Source organism: Thamnophis elegans, chromosome Z (genome assembly GCF_009769535.1).
Source record: "Thamnophis elegans isolate rThaEle1 chromosome Z, rThaEle1.pri, whole genome shotgun sequence".
NCBI lineage: Eukaryota > Metazoa > Chordata > Lepidosauria > Squamata > Colubridae > Thamnophis > Thamnophis elegans.
Window position 1 is genome coordinate 127,212,898 of NC_045558.1, and position 14,995 is coordinate 127,227,892.

Here is a 14,995-nt window from a genome sequence, read left to right on the forward strand (position 1 = left end):
CAATTCCACTAAAATGAAGGAATGCTTGCCAACTTGCCCAAGAGGGCAGTGTAAAAATGTAAAATAAATAAATGTAAAATTTATTTTCTACCCTGCTCCTTTCTCATCAGTAATATGTAAATTCATTCTATTCCAGTAAGCTAATTTGCATTTTTGTTTGTTAAGAGTTCCAGAAAATCTGTTATCATTATATATTGTATTACATTGTATTATATTGTATTATTATTTTTCCTTTTATTCTTTCCTACCTCAAAATACTGTGTTCCTGAAAAATAAGACATTATTTTCTTTTGACCCCCGAAATAAACACTTGGCCTTATTTTCAGGGAGGTCTTATTATTTTTGAGGTGCAGGAGGCGGTGAGCTTGGTCACCTCATGGCTGCTGATCTGTTGCAATATTTTGGGGAGAGCTTATTTTTGGGGGGAGGGCTTATTTTAGCACATGTGCTCAAAAGCCCGATTGGACTTATTATCCAGAGAGGTCTTATTTTCAGGGAAACAGGGTATTTTGGAAAGAAATCAATTAACTAAGTTATAATTCTGATTGTTTGTTACCATAGTAACTCTCAAAAAATCCAAAGAGAATAGGAAGACGCTCTCTGTGGGAGAGAAACCCCCACCCCCAAAGAAAGACTGAGTTCAAAAAATGGCTCAGGGATTGAGAGAAAACAGTGCCCCCACCAAATTCCCCCAGTACATCTCCCCTACGTTCTGGTCACATCACAGAATTGAGTGCATGCAACACACCCCATGCTTTTCTGTTCACAATAGATATAAAAAGAGAAATATTTGTGTCGCCAGTGGTGGATTCAAATAATTTAACAATCGGTTCTCTGCCCTGATGACCAGCTGGGTAGGCGAGGCTCAGTGGTCATGTGACTGGGTGGGTGTGGCCATCTCAACGTCACTCAGGTCAATGGGCGCTTCAGCTTAGCTGTTAGAATGTAATAAGGGTTAACCACGGAGGCAGTTTCTATAAGCAGGGCAATAAAGATTAGGCTAGAAACAACACCAGAATGTTTCCTTCCTGCCTACAGGATTAGCCCTGTAAAGGGGGGGAAAAAAACAAAGTGAGATTTCTTCCAACAACTGGTTCTCTGAACTGCTTACAAAGTTATCAACCGGTTCTCCTGAATAGCTGCAAACTGGCTGAATCCCACCACTGTGTGTCACAATATTCAATAAACGTATTGTTTATACAGAAGAAAGCGTGGATGATGTAGGAAATGAGCAGGCTGAGCCCGAGGAGGGGAGGAGGTGTCAAACATGTCATCAGTTTAGAATCCTTATGTAGCCACAAGCAACCTTAGTCCAGGCCTGGTGAATTCCATTGACTTTTACCTTGTGCCAATATGTTTTGACTATTAGTTGATCCAATTAAGGTAAGGTAACATGAAATAAACTCGTAGTATTTTCCAACACTACCCCACCTCCTGGTTTCTTGCACCTGACAGAGGCCTCTTGTGGCGGATACTATTAAGAGGACTGACAAACTTTCCTGCCCTCGCTCCTTTTCATCTTTGCAAATATCTCAATCAACAGATGCCTAACGGAGGGGATCAAACACAATTTGGATGTGTTTCCTTTCGGCACTTCAGGGCAAGTGGGACCAAGTGAGCTTGCCCACTGGCTGGGACTGGCCTGCCCTAAAGCTGTGGAAGAGATCTGCGTCTATTTCCAGCAGGTAAGCTAGAACAGGAAGTGGGGTACAAGTAGACTTATGACCACAAGGGAGATTAACATTTCTGTGGATTAAGTTGAGTTTTGCTCCATTTTACAAACTGGCTTGCCACCGTGGTTAAGTGAATCGCTGCGATTATTCAGTTAGTAACACGGTCGTTAAGTGAAACTGTCTTCCCCATTGACCTTGCTTGTCAGAAGGTCGCAAAAGAAGTCCCCATGACCTGGGGACACTGCAACCATCGTAATTAGGAAGCAGTGGTCAAGCATCAGAATGTAAATCACGCAACTATGGGGATACTGTGATAGTCATAAGTGTGAAAAAATGGTCATAAGTGTGAAAAAGGTCATAACTCACTTTTTCAGTTGTTTTATAACTTCAAACAGTCATTGAATGAACTGTTTTAAGTTGAGGACTATCTGTACTGCGTGCATAGACTAGAGTGCTTTCTTTATTCGCACTGTTGTGGCCTGCCAGTGGCCAGCAGAGCTGGCAGCAGATTTGGACAGTGAGGAGATTGGAGAGGAAGATGGGCCAGTCCTGGAGTCTGGGGAAGACTCTGATGAGGGACCTGTGTCGGAGGCAGAGATGAGAGCAGAGCCCTGTGCCAGTTATTAGCTGCCTTCAGAGTCAGACAGCAGTGAGGCAGACAAACAGTTGGAGCCTGTTCCCAGTGTGCACATGCACAGAGTTGCCAGATGGAGGGAACAGCTAAAGAACAAGGGTCGACTTGGGAGGAAGGCCAGACAATGAATATCCCCTCCCAGAGGAAATAAAAGAGAAAGAAGGGGGAATTTGCAGGAGACAATTAGTTCACTTAATTGGTTCCTGACTTTCGGAGGCTCCTGTCCCAGTTTTGCAGATATCGGCCTCTCAGCTCTCCAAGCCAGATAAGGTCTGTGACTGTAAATCCTCCCTTGAAAGTCTTTGCTGGATGTGAATGAGCAGAATTCATGGTAAATTAATAAAGTGTTTTTGTCCGGACCAGGAGCTTGCTTCATGCTCTTGGGAAGTTTCGGTCAGAACATGCACTTAAGCAACTCTTTCATACGTCCTGCTTTGATTCCCAGGATTCCAACGGAAACATGGATGCCCGGGAAGTGGCCTTAGCCCTAGAAGCTCTACGGGGAGAACATGACCCACAGCAATTGACACGTCGGGCTTTTGAGGTAATGGCTCTGATTAGCTTTGAGGGGCTGAGGAAACTTTTTCGGCACTTTTTTTTAACTTTCTAGGGTAACCCTGGCATGTCCAGGTACTCCCCATCTAAGTACTAACTCTGTGATTCTCAATCCTCTGGGATTGGGCGGCTTATAAATCGATTTAATAAATAAATAAAATAAATAAATAAAATCATGGCATCTTGAAGGTGTGAGGACTTCAACTCCCAGAATTTCCTAGTCAGCAGGGATGACTATGGAGATTCTTGAGAATCTCCATAGCTATTAAGCAGGGGTGAAATCAACTTACCTTTGCTACTGGTTTGCAAATGTGAGGGCATGCGCCACTTCCATACATGCGCAGGACCTTCCGTGCATGCACAGATCATCAAAAACAACGTGACGATGTCCGACTGGGTGGGCGGAGCCTGCTACCAAACGCGCCTGCTATCGAGGGAGGGGGGATCTGCAGTATTTCTGATGATCAGCTGTACCACACGATTTACATAGATTAGCTAGAAAGCAGGAAATCTGACAATCCTAGCTAATATAAATTGCGCCTCACAGCTGACCGTTGGAAATACTAGTTCGCCCGAACCGGTAGCATTTGTTACTACCAGTTCGGCTGAACTGGTTCGAACCAGTAGCATTTCACCCCTGGTATCAAGCCACTTTCATGTTGCTGTTAAGAAAATTACAGGGATCTGTCCATAAAGTTTTCAAGAGTTAAGCTCAATTCAAGATCTTTCCCTCATGTGTAGGAGAGAGTTCTCATAGTGTCAGTGAAGTATAATTGATAGCAAACCTGTCCATTGCAATTCCCCTGCCCCTTCTGGCTCTTTCGTGGCAAAGGGAGGGGCAGGAACAAAAAAATACAGAAGGGTCTGAATACTGTTTCTCTAAATAGAGCTTGTTCTTCAAACACAGCAGTTCCTAGAAATTTTTCCTTACGGCTTGCTAATTTTGTAAACATCACTCGTCAGAAATTACAGATAGTCCTCAACTTATGACCTCAATTGAGCCCAAAATTTCTATGGCTAAATGAGACAGTTGTTAAGTGAGTTTTGCCCCATTTTACAACCTTTCTGGCCACAGTTGTTAAGTGAATCGCTGCAGTTGTTAAGCTAGTAACACTGTGGTTATAGTGGCTGGCTTTCTCATTGAACCTGCTTGTCAGAAGGTCGCGAAAGGTGATTGCGTGACCCCAGGACACTGCAACAGGCATAAATATGAGTCAGCTGCCAAGCATCTGAATTTTAAATCGTGTGGCCACAGGGATGCTAAAACGGTCGCGTGAAAAATGGTCATGTCACTTCTTTTCCATGCTGTTGTAACTTTGAACTGTTGTAAGTTGAGGACTACTTGTATTGGATTCTTGTGAATTTCTTGGAGTGGTTCCAATTCTGGGTGGCGAGTGAAGTCCGACAGCCAGAGTATTTTGTCAGTGAGAAGGTCAAAGATATGGAAGAGAGATCAAAAGAAAAGATCAGTAGGAACTGTAGATTTAAAGAAGATGGAGCGGTGAACATCAGAACTAGATACCTTTTGTGAAATGTGTTTCAGTTTCATTCCTTTGTCAAACTCTTCTTTATATGGAACTAGCTGATAACCCAGTGTTGCCTGGGTATTTATTTATCCCAATCCTGAATTAGACAGGAATGACAATGTCAAGTGGCAACCTAAGTGCGGAATGGGCTGTCCTCCCTCCCTCCATTAACATCGCCACAATTCCTGAAGAGACAATGGAAAGAGCTTCTCTGAGCCCTGATTTGAGCGACAGTTGATTTCGTCAAAAATGTTTTCCCTGTGCCACCACAAGCCTAATTTCTAATGGATTTCCCCCATTACCAGAGGGAGCCCCCTTGTGGAGTATTGTGAAGCCGTTACCATGGCAACTCCACAGCGCTGTATAGTAGAAGTCATTTTAAGATAGTACAGTAGAAGCCATTTTAAAGCAGTACAGTAGAAGCCATTTTAAGGCACAATAGGCTGTATCGTAACAGAACACCCCCTCCCCCAAGGGGTGTTAGGGGTGTCTTACCCTCACACTTTTTTTCCAGAGTGTAAGTCATCTGTACCAAATTTAGTTGAAATTGCTCAAGGCGTTCCAGAGTTTTTCTGGAACATAACAGAGAGACACACGTGTGTGTGTGTGTGTGTGTGTGTGTGTGTGTGTGTGTGTGTGTGTGTAGAGAGAGAAATTACAGTGAAATGCTAATATGTGTATTTATTGGCATCTTTCCTGTCAACCAGTTATTCTCAGAGGTGGAGGCCAAGACAGGAGACTCTTGTCTGCACCAAGATGGATTCTGTGCCATTTTACGCCTCCTGCTGGGCACTCCAGTTGTGGACGGAACTGAACTCTATGGCCGACTCTGCACCGAGGACCACAGCCGGGACGGGCTTACCCTTGGTGAGATGGGGCAGGGAGAAGAAGGTTTCGGCAGGCATTACTGCTGGTTCGCTCAAGTGCGCGCCGTGTGTGCATGTGAGCTTGATGCACGCTGTATGTGCATGCACAGTATGATTAAAAAATTTCTGCACATGCACAGAACCAAAAAACAAGATGACGGTGCCTATGACACCGCTGGGAGAACCAGTTCGGGGTGTGACAGGCCTGGGTTGCTGCCGGTTCCAGCAACCGAGGCCACCAAACCACTATCTGTTTGGCCGAACTGGTAGGAACCCACCACTGGGATATGGGAAGCTGAGAAAGAGGAAAACTCTTGTTTTCTGGCCACTGATATAATATGTAAGCACCATGAGGGAAGCATGATTTGGATAAGAAATTTTCAGGGGGCTCCTAGGCCATATGTCCCACTCCAAAGCTTGTTTCTGAAGGCCGTGGAGACCTCCAAGATCATCTTCCTAGGTTGAAATGGCAACTCTTTCATTTACAGTTATCTGGGTTGCAGTGTAGAAGGAAATGTGGGCAGAAATGCACCTGCTTGGCCTCTTTTAAGCCTAGCATGTTCATTTTGTCTTTCAATACCCTCAGCAATCACCCAAAGGAAAGAATCATGAAAGGAAAACATTCATATATCAGGGTTAAAATGAGGGGTCCTTGGTGCTCTCTGAGCTTGATTGTTTTCTGTTCCTTACCCAACTAGGTAACATTATCAGAGCTAGACTAGATGTTGTTGTGGCCCACGAGCAGCCAGCAGAGCTGGCAGCAAAGTCGGACGGTGAGGAGGTTGGGGAGGAACATGGGCCAGTCCTGGAGGCTGGGAAAGGCTCTGATGTGGGCTCTGCGTTGGAGGCAGAGATGGGGCCTAGGCCGTCTGGCAGTTCTTAGCTGCCTTCGGAGTCAGACATCAGTGAGGCAGAGGAACAGCTGGAGCCTGTTCCCAGTGTGCACATGCGCAGAGCTACCAGAAAGAAAGAACAGCTAAGAAATCAGGGTTGACTTGGGAGAAAAGGCACAGGTGGTCGGTCAATGGTCCCTCCCACAGGAAATAAGAGAAGCAAAAGGGGAGCAGGCTTTTGCAGGAAACCATTCATTCATTCATTCGTTTCAGGAGTGTGAAGATCTGTCCATGAATCTCAGAGACTCTGTGCCAAGTCTTTCCTTGCACATCACTGCATTTGGAAAATATTTCCATGGCAGCTTTCCAAGCTAGATAAGGTCTGTGGTCATAAATTCACCTTTGAAAGACGGTTCACCAGGCCTTTGCTGAATGTGAAATGACAGGAATTCACATTCGTTTAATGAAAGGGCTTTTCTCGGGACCAGGAATCTGCTTCGTGCTTTTTGGGGAAGCCTGGGTCAGAACAGATGTGACCTAGTTTGAGTAAGAAAATGTCTGCGAGAAAACAATCAAGTTCAGAGAACACTAATGACCCCTGAAGTATCATTGCCACATTACTTGTGGCTGTAGGAGATCTAAGATTAAAAAGATGGCCTCTGGTTGCCTGTGCCTCTAATCATGGAAGCAATAAGGAAGGTACCCCATAAGGAGAGAAACAACTATCCATATGTGAGCTCTAAAATGTAAGCCCCATAGAAAGTGGTGGTTGCAGAACAACCCTGTGGCTTTCTTGGCAACATTTTTGGGAGTTGTTTGCCTTCTTCAAAGGACTGAGAGAGGAGGACTGGCCCAAAGTCAGTTGTCAGCTGGCTGTGAGCCTAAGGGAGCAACATCTAAATGAGTTGGTCTGATCTCAATAAACAGCAGGGCCAAGTTGTTGGACAGACGACTGCTCCTATGTCTCGGGGCCGTAGGCTAGGCTGGGAAGTCTGAAAAACATCCTGGAAGAAAGCAGATGGAAAACACACTTCCATATTGTCGTCATAAAACCTACCCAAGCAGTCAGCAAGGGCTGAACTGGATGTGTAGCATCTTTGCCTGGGCCAACCCATTAGTGATCTGGGCTGATCTCGGTGGTGGTGGTGGGGGGCAAGTGTTTGACCTTCTTGGAGGGGAAAACCACATAATAATTTCTAGGCTAGGAAGTCAAAAACACATCCTAGAAAAACGGTGCAAGTGGTAAGCCACTTACGATAGGAACTGCAGAGCATTCTGGAGCTCAGAAGCCTTTGGAGAGTCTCAATCATGTAGGTCCGTGATGGCGAACCTGTGGCACGTGGAAACTTCTTAGCTCCATCACACATGTTTGTGTGCCTCCTGCTGGCCAGCTGTTTCGAGTCACTGCCGCATATGTGGAAAACACACACATGTATGGGGGAGGGGGGGAGTCAGGCATGCATGAGTGGAGGGTGGGGGGTAAGCAGGGAGGGGTGCGTCACTCCCCTGTGCCCCATTTTTGGTTCAGGAAGGCCTGCTAGGCCCAAAATGGGTGGTGGGGGGGTGCAGTGCCCCCCCCTCATTTATGTTCCCAGGAGGCTTCAGTGAGGTCTGCTAGGCCCAAAACAGTTGACAGGGCGTTCAGCACTCTCCCCCTGTTGCCTATTGTTTGGTCCCAGGAGGTTATAGTGAGGCCTGCTAGGCCCAAAACAGTTGACAGGGGGTGCCCCCCCCTTTGGCCCATTGTTTGGTCCCAGGAGGTTTCAGGAAGGCCTGCTAGGCCCAAAACAGTTGACAGGGGGTGCAACACCCTGCCCCTGTGGCCCATTGTTTGGTCCCAGGAGGCTTCAGTGAGGCCTGCTAGGCCCAAAACAGTTGACAGGGGGTGCAACGCCCGCCCCGTGGCCCATGTTTGGTCCCAGGAGGCTCAGGGAGGCCTGCTAGGCCCAAAACAGTTGACAGGGGGTGCAACACCCTGCCCCTGTGGCCCATTGTTTGGTCCCAGGAGGCTTCAGTGAGGCCTGCTAGGCCCAAAACAGTTGACAGGGGGTGCAACGCCCGCCCCGTGGCCCATGTTTGGTCCCAGGAGGCTCAGGGAGGCCTGCTAGGCCCAAAACAGTTGACAGGGGGTGCAACACCCTGCCCCTGTGGCCCATTGTTTGGTCCCAGGAGGCTTCAGTGAGGCCTGCTAGGCCCAAAACAGTTGACGGGATGCGCCCTCCCCGTTGCCCATGTTTGGTCCCAGGAGGCTTCAGCAAGGCTTGCTAGGCCCAAAACGGGCCACGGGGTGGTGGTGGTGTCGTGCACACATGTGCGGGGGGGGGGGGGTGTCATGCATGCATTGCATTATGGGTGTGGGTGTGCGCGCGCTTTCGGTAGGTGAGGACAAAAAGGTTAGCGATCACTGATGTAGATCATGGTTGTCCCAAAGTTGCTATCCCAAAAGACAACTGGACACCTATCTCCTGTCTTCCACACCCATTTGAACTCCGATTCAGGTGACCCTGAAGGTACAGATAAACCCCCAAGTGTCCTCAATGAAAATTAAGTGCCAGATGACTGCAAAGAATGTAAATCTTTCCATTCTCCACCAGTCAGTTAGAACTGAAGAAGCTTCTTGGATGAGGAGCAAAACGCTTTGAAAGGGGGGGGAAAAAAACCCAAGAATGTCCGGTTGCCTTTTGGAATTATGACTTTCTTCTGGTCATCTAAAGCCGAGTTCCTCAATCTTTCTGGTTTGGTGGCTCAAAGGGGGGTGGGCAGTTGCCTTTATGCATGCATGTGTGAAAGGGTCTGCGAGCACCCACGTGATGCTTGTGGCGACAGCAGTGTCCGTGTTGTAAATCGCTTTGACACTAGGGCCCATAGTGCTCACAGTGATGCTAGTGCAAGTGGGGAGTGTGCATGCACACGGTTCCACCACAAAACCGCAGTAGACTAAAGCGCGCTCGACGAAACCGCGTACCTGACATCATCACAGCGTGACGAAAACAGCACGCTGTGAGCGGTAAAGTTAAAATTAACGCGTAAACCTAAACCTAACCCCCCCAAACCTAAACCTAACCCTAAACCTAACCTTTAACCTAACCCTAAACCTAACCCTAAACCTAACCCTTAACCTAACGCTAAACCTTAACCTAACCCTTAACCTAACCCTAACCCTAACCCTTACCTTTACGTGATCGGCTTGCTTTAAAAGCGCTTTTTAAAGCGCCCTTTTTTCTCCGCGGTCGTATTTGTCGCGCTGCTGATGACGTCAGGTACGTGCTTTAATCGGGCGCGCTTTAGTAGACCGCGGTTTTGTCGTGCCACGCATGCACACATACATCAGTGCACTGGCCAGGCACTCACGCGGCCCAGTGGCCAATAGGCCACAGCAGTGGTGGGGTTCAAATGTTTTTTTCCAATGGTTCTGTGGGCGTGGCTTGGTGGGCGTCGCAGGGGAAGGACACTGCAAAATCTCCATTCCCTCCCAATCAGCTGGGACTCGGGAGGCAGAGAATAGATGGAGGCGGGGCCAGTCAGAGGTGGTATTTACCGGTTCTCTGAACTACTCGAAATTTCCGCTACCGGTTCGCCAGAACTGGTCAGAACCTGCTGATTACCACCTCTGGGCCACAGTCCGATCATGGGCCGTGGCCGATGCTACCTGTGATGGGTCCTTTTTATAACAATGCAATTTGTTTTCTTCTTTTCTGTAACCAGGTCAATTCCAGGACTTCTCTCTCCATCACCCTGACTATGCCCGTCTGTTCAGCACGTACCTGCACCCCCCTCCAGCCTGCGCTCTCCCCAAGCCTGCCCAAGCCTCCACTTACGCTAATGGTGTCTCCGCCATTTCTCCCAAAAGCAAGGGTGACTGAAGCCCTCCCCTGCCTCTTAAGCCATGTGTATCCAACAACCATGAGAACAACCCTCCATACATACACACAGACACACAGCCATGCCGCACACACCTTTGGCCACAACAGAGCCCGTTCCTTGCTTGCTCCCTGCTGTCGGGGTGGTTAGGCGGATTGGGGCCTCTCCCCCCCCCTCCCCATCTCAGGGCAAACGAAAATGGGGAAATCACAGCCGCAGTTTTTTGGGGAGATCGGGGCTTCTCTGGGTTTACTTTAGAGTTTTGTTTGGGGGAGGGCAAGGGGCTAGGATTTACTCCTATCCTTTACTTTACGTTGTTGAGTTTTGTTTTCTTTTCACCAAGAGGAAGGATGAACCGAAGGAGGAGATAAGCATCGTTTTTTGGGGTTTCATTTTCTGTTTTGTAAAATATAAGAAAGTGCTATTTTATATATAAGATAAACATCTATATCTCTATAATAAATATAAATAAATAAATATATATATATGTATTACATTTTAAAACAAAGATGGTTCCTGGACTTTTCTTTCTTTTAAAAAAGGGTTTGATACGGAGACAACTGTTTGCAGTCTGAATTTTTCATTCTACTCAGGATTTCAAAAGGAGATTAAATATTGCAAAGCATCCCTACTACCTAACCAATGGGAATATGACCACAATTGAGAGACCAAAACTTCTGTTGCTAAGCGAGACATTTGTTAAGTGAATTTTATGCCCCATTTTATGACCTTTCATGCCAAAGTTGTGAAGTGAATCACTGCAGTTGTTAAATTAGTCACACAGGTTGTTAAATAAGACAGTTGCTTAGTTAATTTTGCCTCATTTTACTGCCACCTTTGATAAGTGAATCGGTGCAGTTTTTAAGTTTGTAACATGATTGTTAAGTGAATCTGGATTCCTCATTGACTTTGCTTGTCAGAAGGTCGCAAAATGGGATCATGTGACCCCAGGACACTGCAACTGTCATAAATACAAGTCAGTTAAGCATCTGAATTTTGATCACGTGGGCATGGGGGGGGGGGTGCTGCCAAGGTCGTAACTGCAAAAAACATTTTTTTCTGTGACATTGTAACTTCAAACAGTCACTAAATGAACTGTTGTAAGTCGAGGACTAGTTGTATAACATCCTGGGGCATTGTTCAAAATTCACTTATTGGGAAGGGAGAAACCTCTCTTCCTCCCCCCCCCCTCCTGTCCAGACCTGCTTAATGGTGGTCCGCCAGCAGAATAGGCAGCAGATTCAGACAGTGAGGAGGTTGGGAAGGGACACAGGCCAGTCCTGGAGTCTGGGGAAGGCTCTGATGAGGGCTCTGTGTCACAGGCAGAGATGGGGCCAGAGCCATATGCCAGTTATCAGCTGCCTTCAGAGCCAGACATCAGTGAGGCAGATGAACAGCTGGAGCCTGTTCCCTGTGTGCACATGCGCAGTTGCCAGATGAAGGGAACAGCTAAAGAACAGGGGTCAACTTAGGAGTAAGGCCTCAGTTGGATGATGAATGCCTCCTCCCAGAGGAAATAAAAGAAGAGCAAAAGGGGAGTGGAGTTTACAGGAGACAATTAGTTCGCTTAATTGGTTTGGGACTCTCCGAGGCTCCTTGCCAGGTTTTGCAGATATCGGCCTGTCAGTTCTCTAAGCCAGATAAGGTCTGTGACTCTAAATACTCCCTTTAAAAACTTTGCTGAATGAGAATGAGCAGAATTCACAGTAAATTAATAAAAGGGTTTTTTGTTGGGACAAGGAGTTTGTTCATGCTCTTAGGAGGCCTAGGTCAGAAAAGATTGAAATATAGCTGTGGTGGAAAACAAGAAGACAAGAGTTTGGGATTATTGGAAAATACCTTATTTACTTTTTCTTGAAATGTTCCCATATTATTCAAGGACTATTTTTTTCTTTTTTTTAAATTGCCCAAACCAACACAAATGTTCCATTCCTGGAAGCCATAAAGCTGCTCTCATTCATCTAGCTGTCCTCCATGTGGGTATAACCACCTTATCCATTGTCCCCGGCCACTCCTCCCCTTACCCCCAGCCACTGCACTTAGAAACGCTGAGTTTCGGAAAGGCTGCTGTGCTAAAAATACTAAGCAGACCCTCATTCTTTCTCAAATTATAAAATCCCCTTTCCTGCCCCATAAATTTGAAAGCAACAAAACGTGGTTTTCTCTTTAACAGTTGTTATTTCTCCCTTTTTTACCCTCTTTGTGTTTCTAATAGTTTATGAAATCAGCATTGTTGCATTCTCCAACTTGCCAGGAATCATTCTCTCCTTTTTGTTTGAGCCTTTCTTCCATCCACCGTTCACCCATGTTCAGTACGAGATGGATGTAGGAAGACCAAACCATTTTTATTTTTTTTTACTCTCTGAAATTAGCAGAAATTAGACGGCTTCTGACTCCTTCCTGCAGAGACAGCCGAAGGATTTAAAATTGTTTTTAATTGGCTAAGAAGCAGGAACAACTGGGGTGGATGGGTGGGAGGGAGAGATATCCTTCTTCAAAAGAAGCACTTTTTAGAAAAATGCAAAAACCAACCAATCTTCCTGGCCCTATTTTGAACAATGATGGGATTCTGGAATCTTGGGTTGAATGAAGGTGACACCTATCAGTGCAGGGTTTTAAAAAAATAAACAGGGACTTTTCTGGGATGGCTGATGACAACACACTTAGGGAAAAAGGACGAGTTACTGGTTGCGAAGACGCTTGCTCCTTCGAGTCCCTGTGATGTTGCTCTTCCTCTTGTGATGACGATGGACCGATGCGCTAGCATCCAAGTTGGTGTTCGTGAGAGGGTTGGCATTCTGGGATAATTGACCCTTGGCGCAATGCCTTGGTTTAACTTGCTTTGCAAGATCCATGGGTGAAAAGCTCAGTGTGTCCCCTTGTTCCATGGTGAGAAGCAACTGGTCGCTGTGAGGAGAGAAGTTGAGCTTGGAGGCAAGTAATGAAGAGAAACTGGACAGCTCTTCATCCTCTTCCTCATCCTCTTCCTCCTCTTCGTCTTTGAGAACACCTTCCATGGTTCCTCCAGGGAGGTCTGAAAGCACCACATTCATCACAGGGACTCTCTTGACCGGATCACCTCCTACCTGATTCCAGTTACTCATTTGTTTCTCTGGAGTTACTTGCTCCCAGATGATGTTGGATTCACTTCTTAGAACTGTAGGGTTGATTTCAATGTTTCCATGACTGCTGTTGCCTTGGAGGGTAAGGGGTGGTGGAAGCGCACGAGTGGGTACAGGGGGATGATCTCCATGGGGACCACTGTTCTCTCCATCAGCCTCGCTCAGAGAGACACAGCTGGAAGGATCTAAAGTAGGTTTTAGGCGTTCATCGTTTTCCATCTGCAGAGGGAAATTATCCTGATCAGAGAATGGTCCCCGAGACTCCTGTAGTTTCTCAGTGCCACTGTGGACAATCAATGATGGTTTCTCGTGCCTGGAAAAGGTGAAATATGGTGGGTGTTCAGAATCTCCATCTGGTAGCTGGTCCTCAAACTTCCCTCCCTCGCTAGAACCACCTAAACAAAACGGCTGAGTATTTTTTCTGCCCAGCTCAACACTTGCCCTTAAACTAGTCTCTGGATGAGTTTCTAACACACCTGGTTCGGTTGATGGTTGGCCCTCTTGTCTAACACAGCTCAACTGTTTGTGCAGGGCCAAGTTGTCGACAGGAAATCTTGGGCTTCTGGCTTGGCCTTTGTTTTTTATAGACACAGTCTTCATTTGCTTTACATTTGTGTGGGCCTTTCTCTGAGATACAGTCTTGGCCCCTTGGCTGATAAGTTTGTGACCAATTCCTGAAAGAGCTGGTGTAAGTCTGTCTTGACTTACTATACTTCGACCACAAGGGTTTACATTTTCAAACTGAACTGCAGGAACATTGCATTTCTGAAGGCCTTGGATCTGGTATTGATCTTGGCCCACCAGTCCTTGGCGACTCTCTTGTTTGCCATGTTCAAACTGAATGACTTCCTGACCGGCGATTTTTCTTGGAGTGTCCTGATAAGATCTCATTTTCCTTTCCTGAAAGTCGAGCTCCGCTTTACTTAGGGGACTTTCAACCCCCATGTCATCCTGACTCTGAGGTGGGTTTATCACCTGTTCATTCAATTCTCTGGGTCCATCAAAACGTAACGTTAGATGCTTTTCCCACTTGCGGTTCCCTACCAACATCATGTTGTCTTGTTTATTAGGTTCATCCTGATTCGAAGGAGACGCTTGTGCTGCCCATGGAGTTTTCACTTCTCCTTTTTGGTTACCATCCTGGGTGGGTTTTACCTTATTCCAAATTATCTGAATTCCATTCTTCACAGGTGCTGCGATTCCATGGCTGCCCTTCTCTGTAGCCTTAGGGGACGCTGCTTGATCCTTCTTCTTTTGTTCCTGGATGATATCTTGCTTTGAAGGGACGAGTCTTACCATGTCTGGCCTTGCTCTGCTCTCCCTTGGTGAGGCTAAATGACTACTAAGGGTGCTGTTTCCTTTCACGCTTGGAAAAGTCCATTGGGTCTGGGTTGGGGTTTCATTACCATCATTCATAATTAGATCTTTTTCCTGGGATTCCTGCATGCCTCTTTCCTCGGGATTCTTCAAGGTGGCTAGCAAATTCCCCTCCTGAGAGTCATGACTGCAATATTCACGAAGAGATAAGCTTGCTCTGAGAGTCTTTGGGAGAAACTCCCTGTCTCCCAGTTTCTGTTGTCCATTAGAAGCCGGTGGAGAACTGACAATGGAGTTGGCCAACTCTAACTGACTGGCTCGGGTGCCCTTGTTGGCGGAAGACCTTTTTAAAGCCTGCCGCAACATGTCTTCTCCCTTGCCGTTACTACTGACCTCATCTTCTTCCTCAGATTGGGATGGAGTGGAATCAGAATGGGAAGTAGGATAGACCGAAGGATCTCTTTCCTCTTCAGATAGTGCCAGGAGTCTCTTCTCAGTTAACTGAAGATAGACAGAGACAGAGGGATTGAATCAAGATCACGTGAAGTACCATATTTTTTTGGAGTAAAAGATATACCTGAGTATAAGATGCACCAAGATTTTGAAGA

At 46.5% G+C, this 14,995-nt stretch overlaps 1 protein-coding gene across 3 annotated transcripts in view; it reads left to right on the plus strand.

Moving 5' to 3' along the window:
• The window catches only part of LPCAT4 (lysophosphatidylcholine acyltransferase 4), a 52,779-nt gene extending 42,391 nt beyond the window's left edge, over window positions 1–10,388 (plus strand). For all 3 annotated transcript variants that reach the window (XM_032238183.1, XM_032238184.1, XM_032238186.1), the window contains exons 11-14: window positions 1,544–1,685; window positions 2,753–2,851; window positions 5,096–5,255; window positions 9,793–10,388. In XM_032238183.1, the coding sequence (XP_032094074.1) occupies window positions 1,544–1,685; window positions 2,753–2,851; window positions 5,096–5,255; window positions 9,793–9,950 (559 nt within the window). In that variant the 3' untranslated portion in view covers window positions 9,951–10,388. The remainder of the gene's footprint in view (window positions 1–1,543; window positions 1,686–2,752; window positions 2,852–5,095; window positions 5,256–9,792) is intronic.
• Window positions 10,389–14,995: the final 4,607 nt, after the last annotated feature.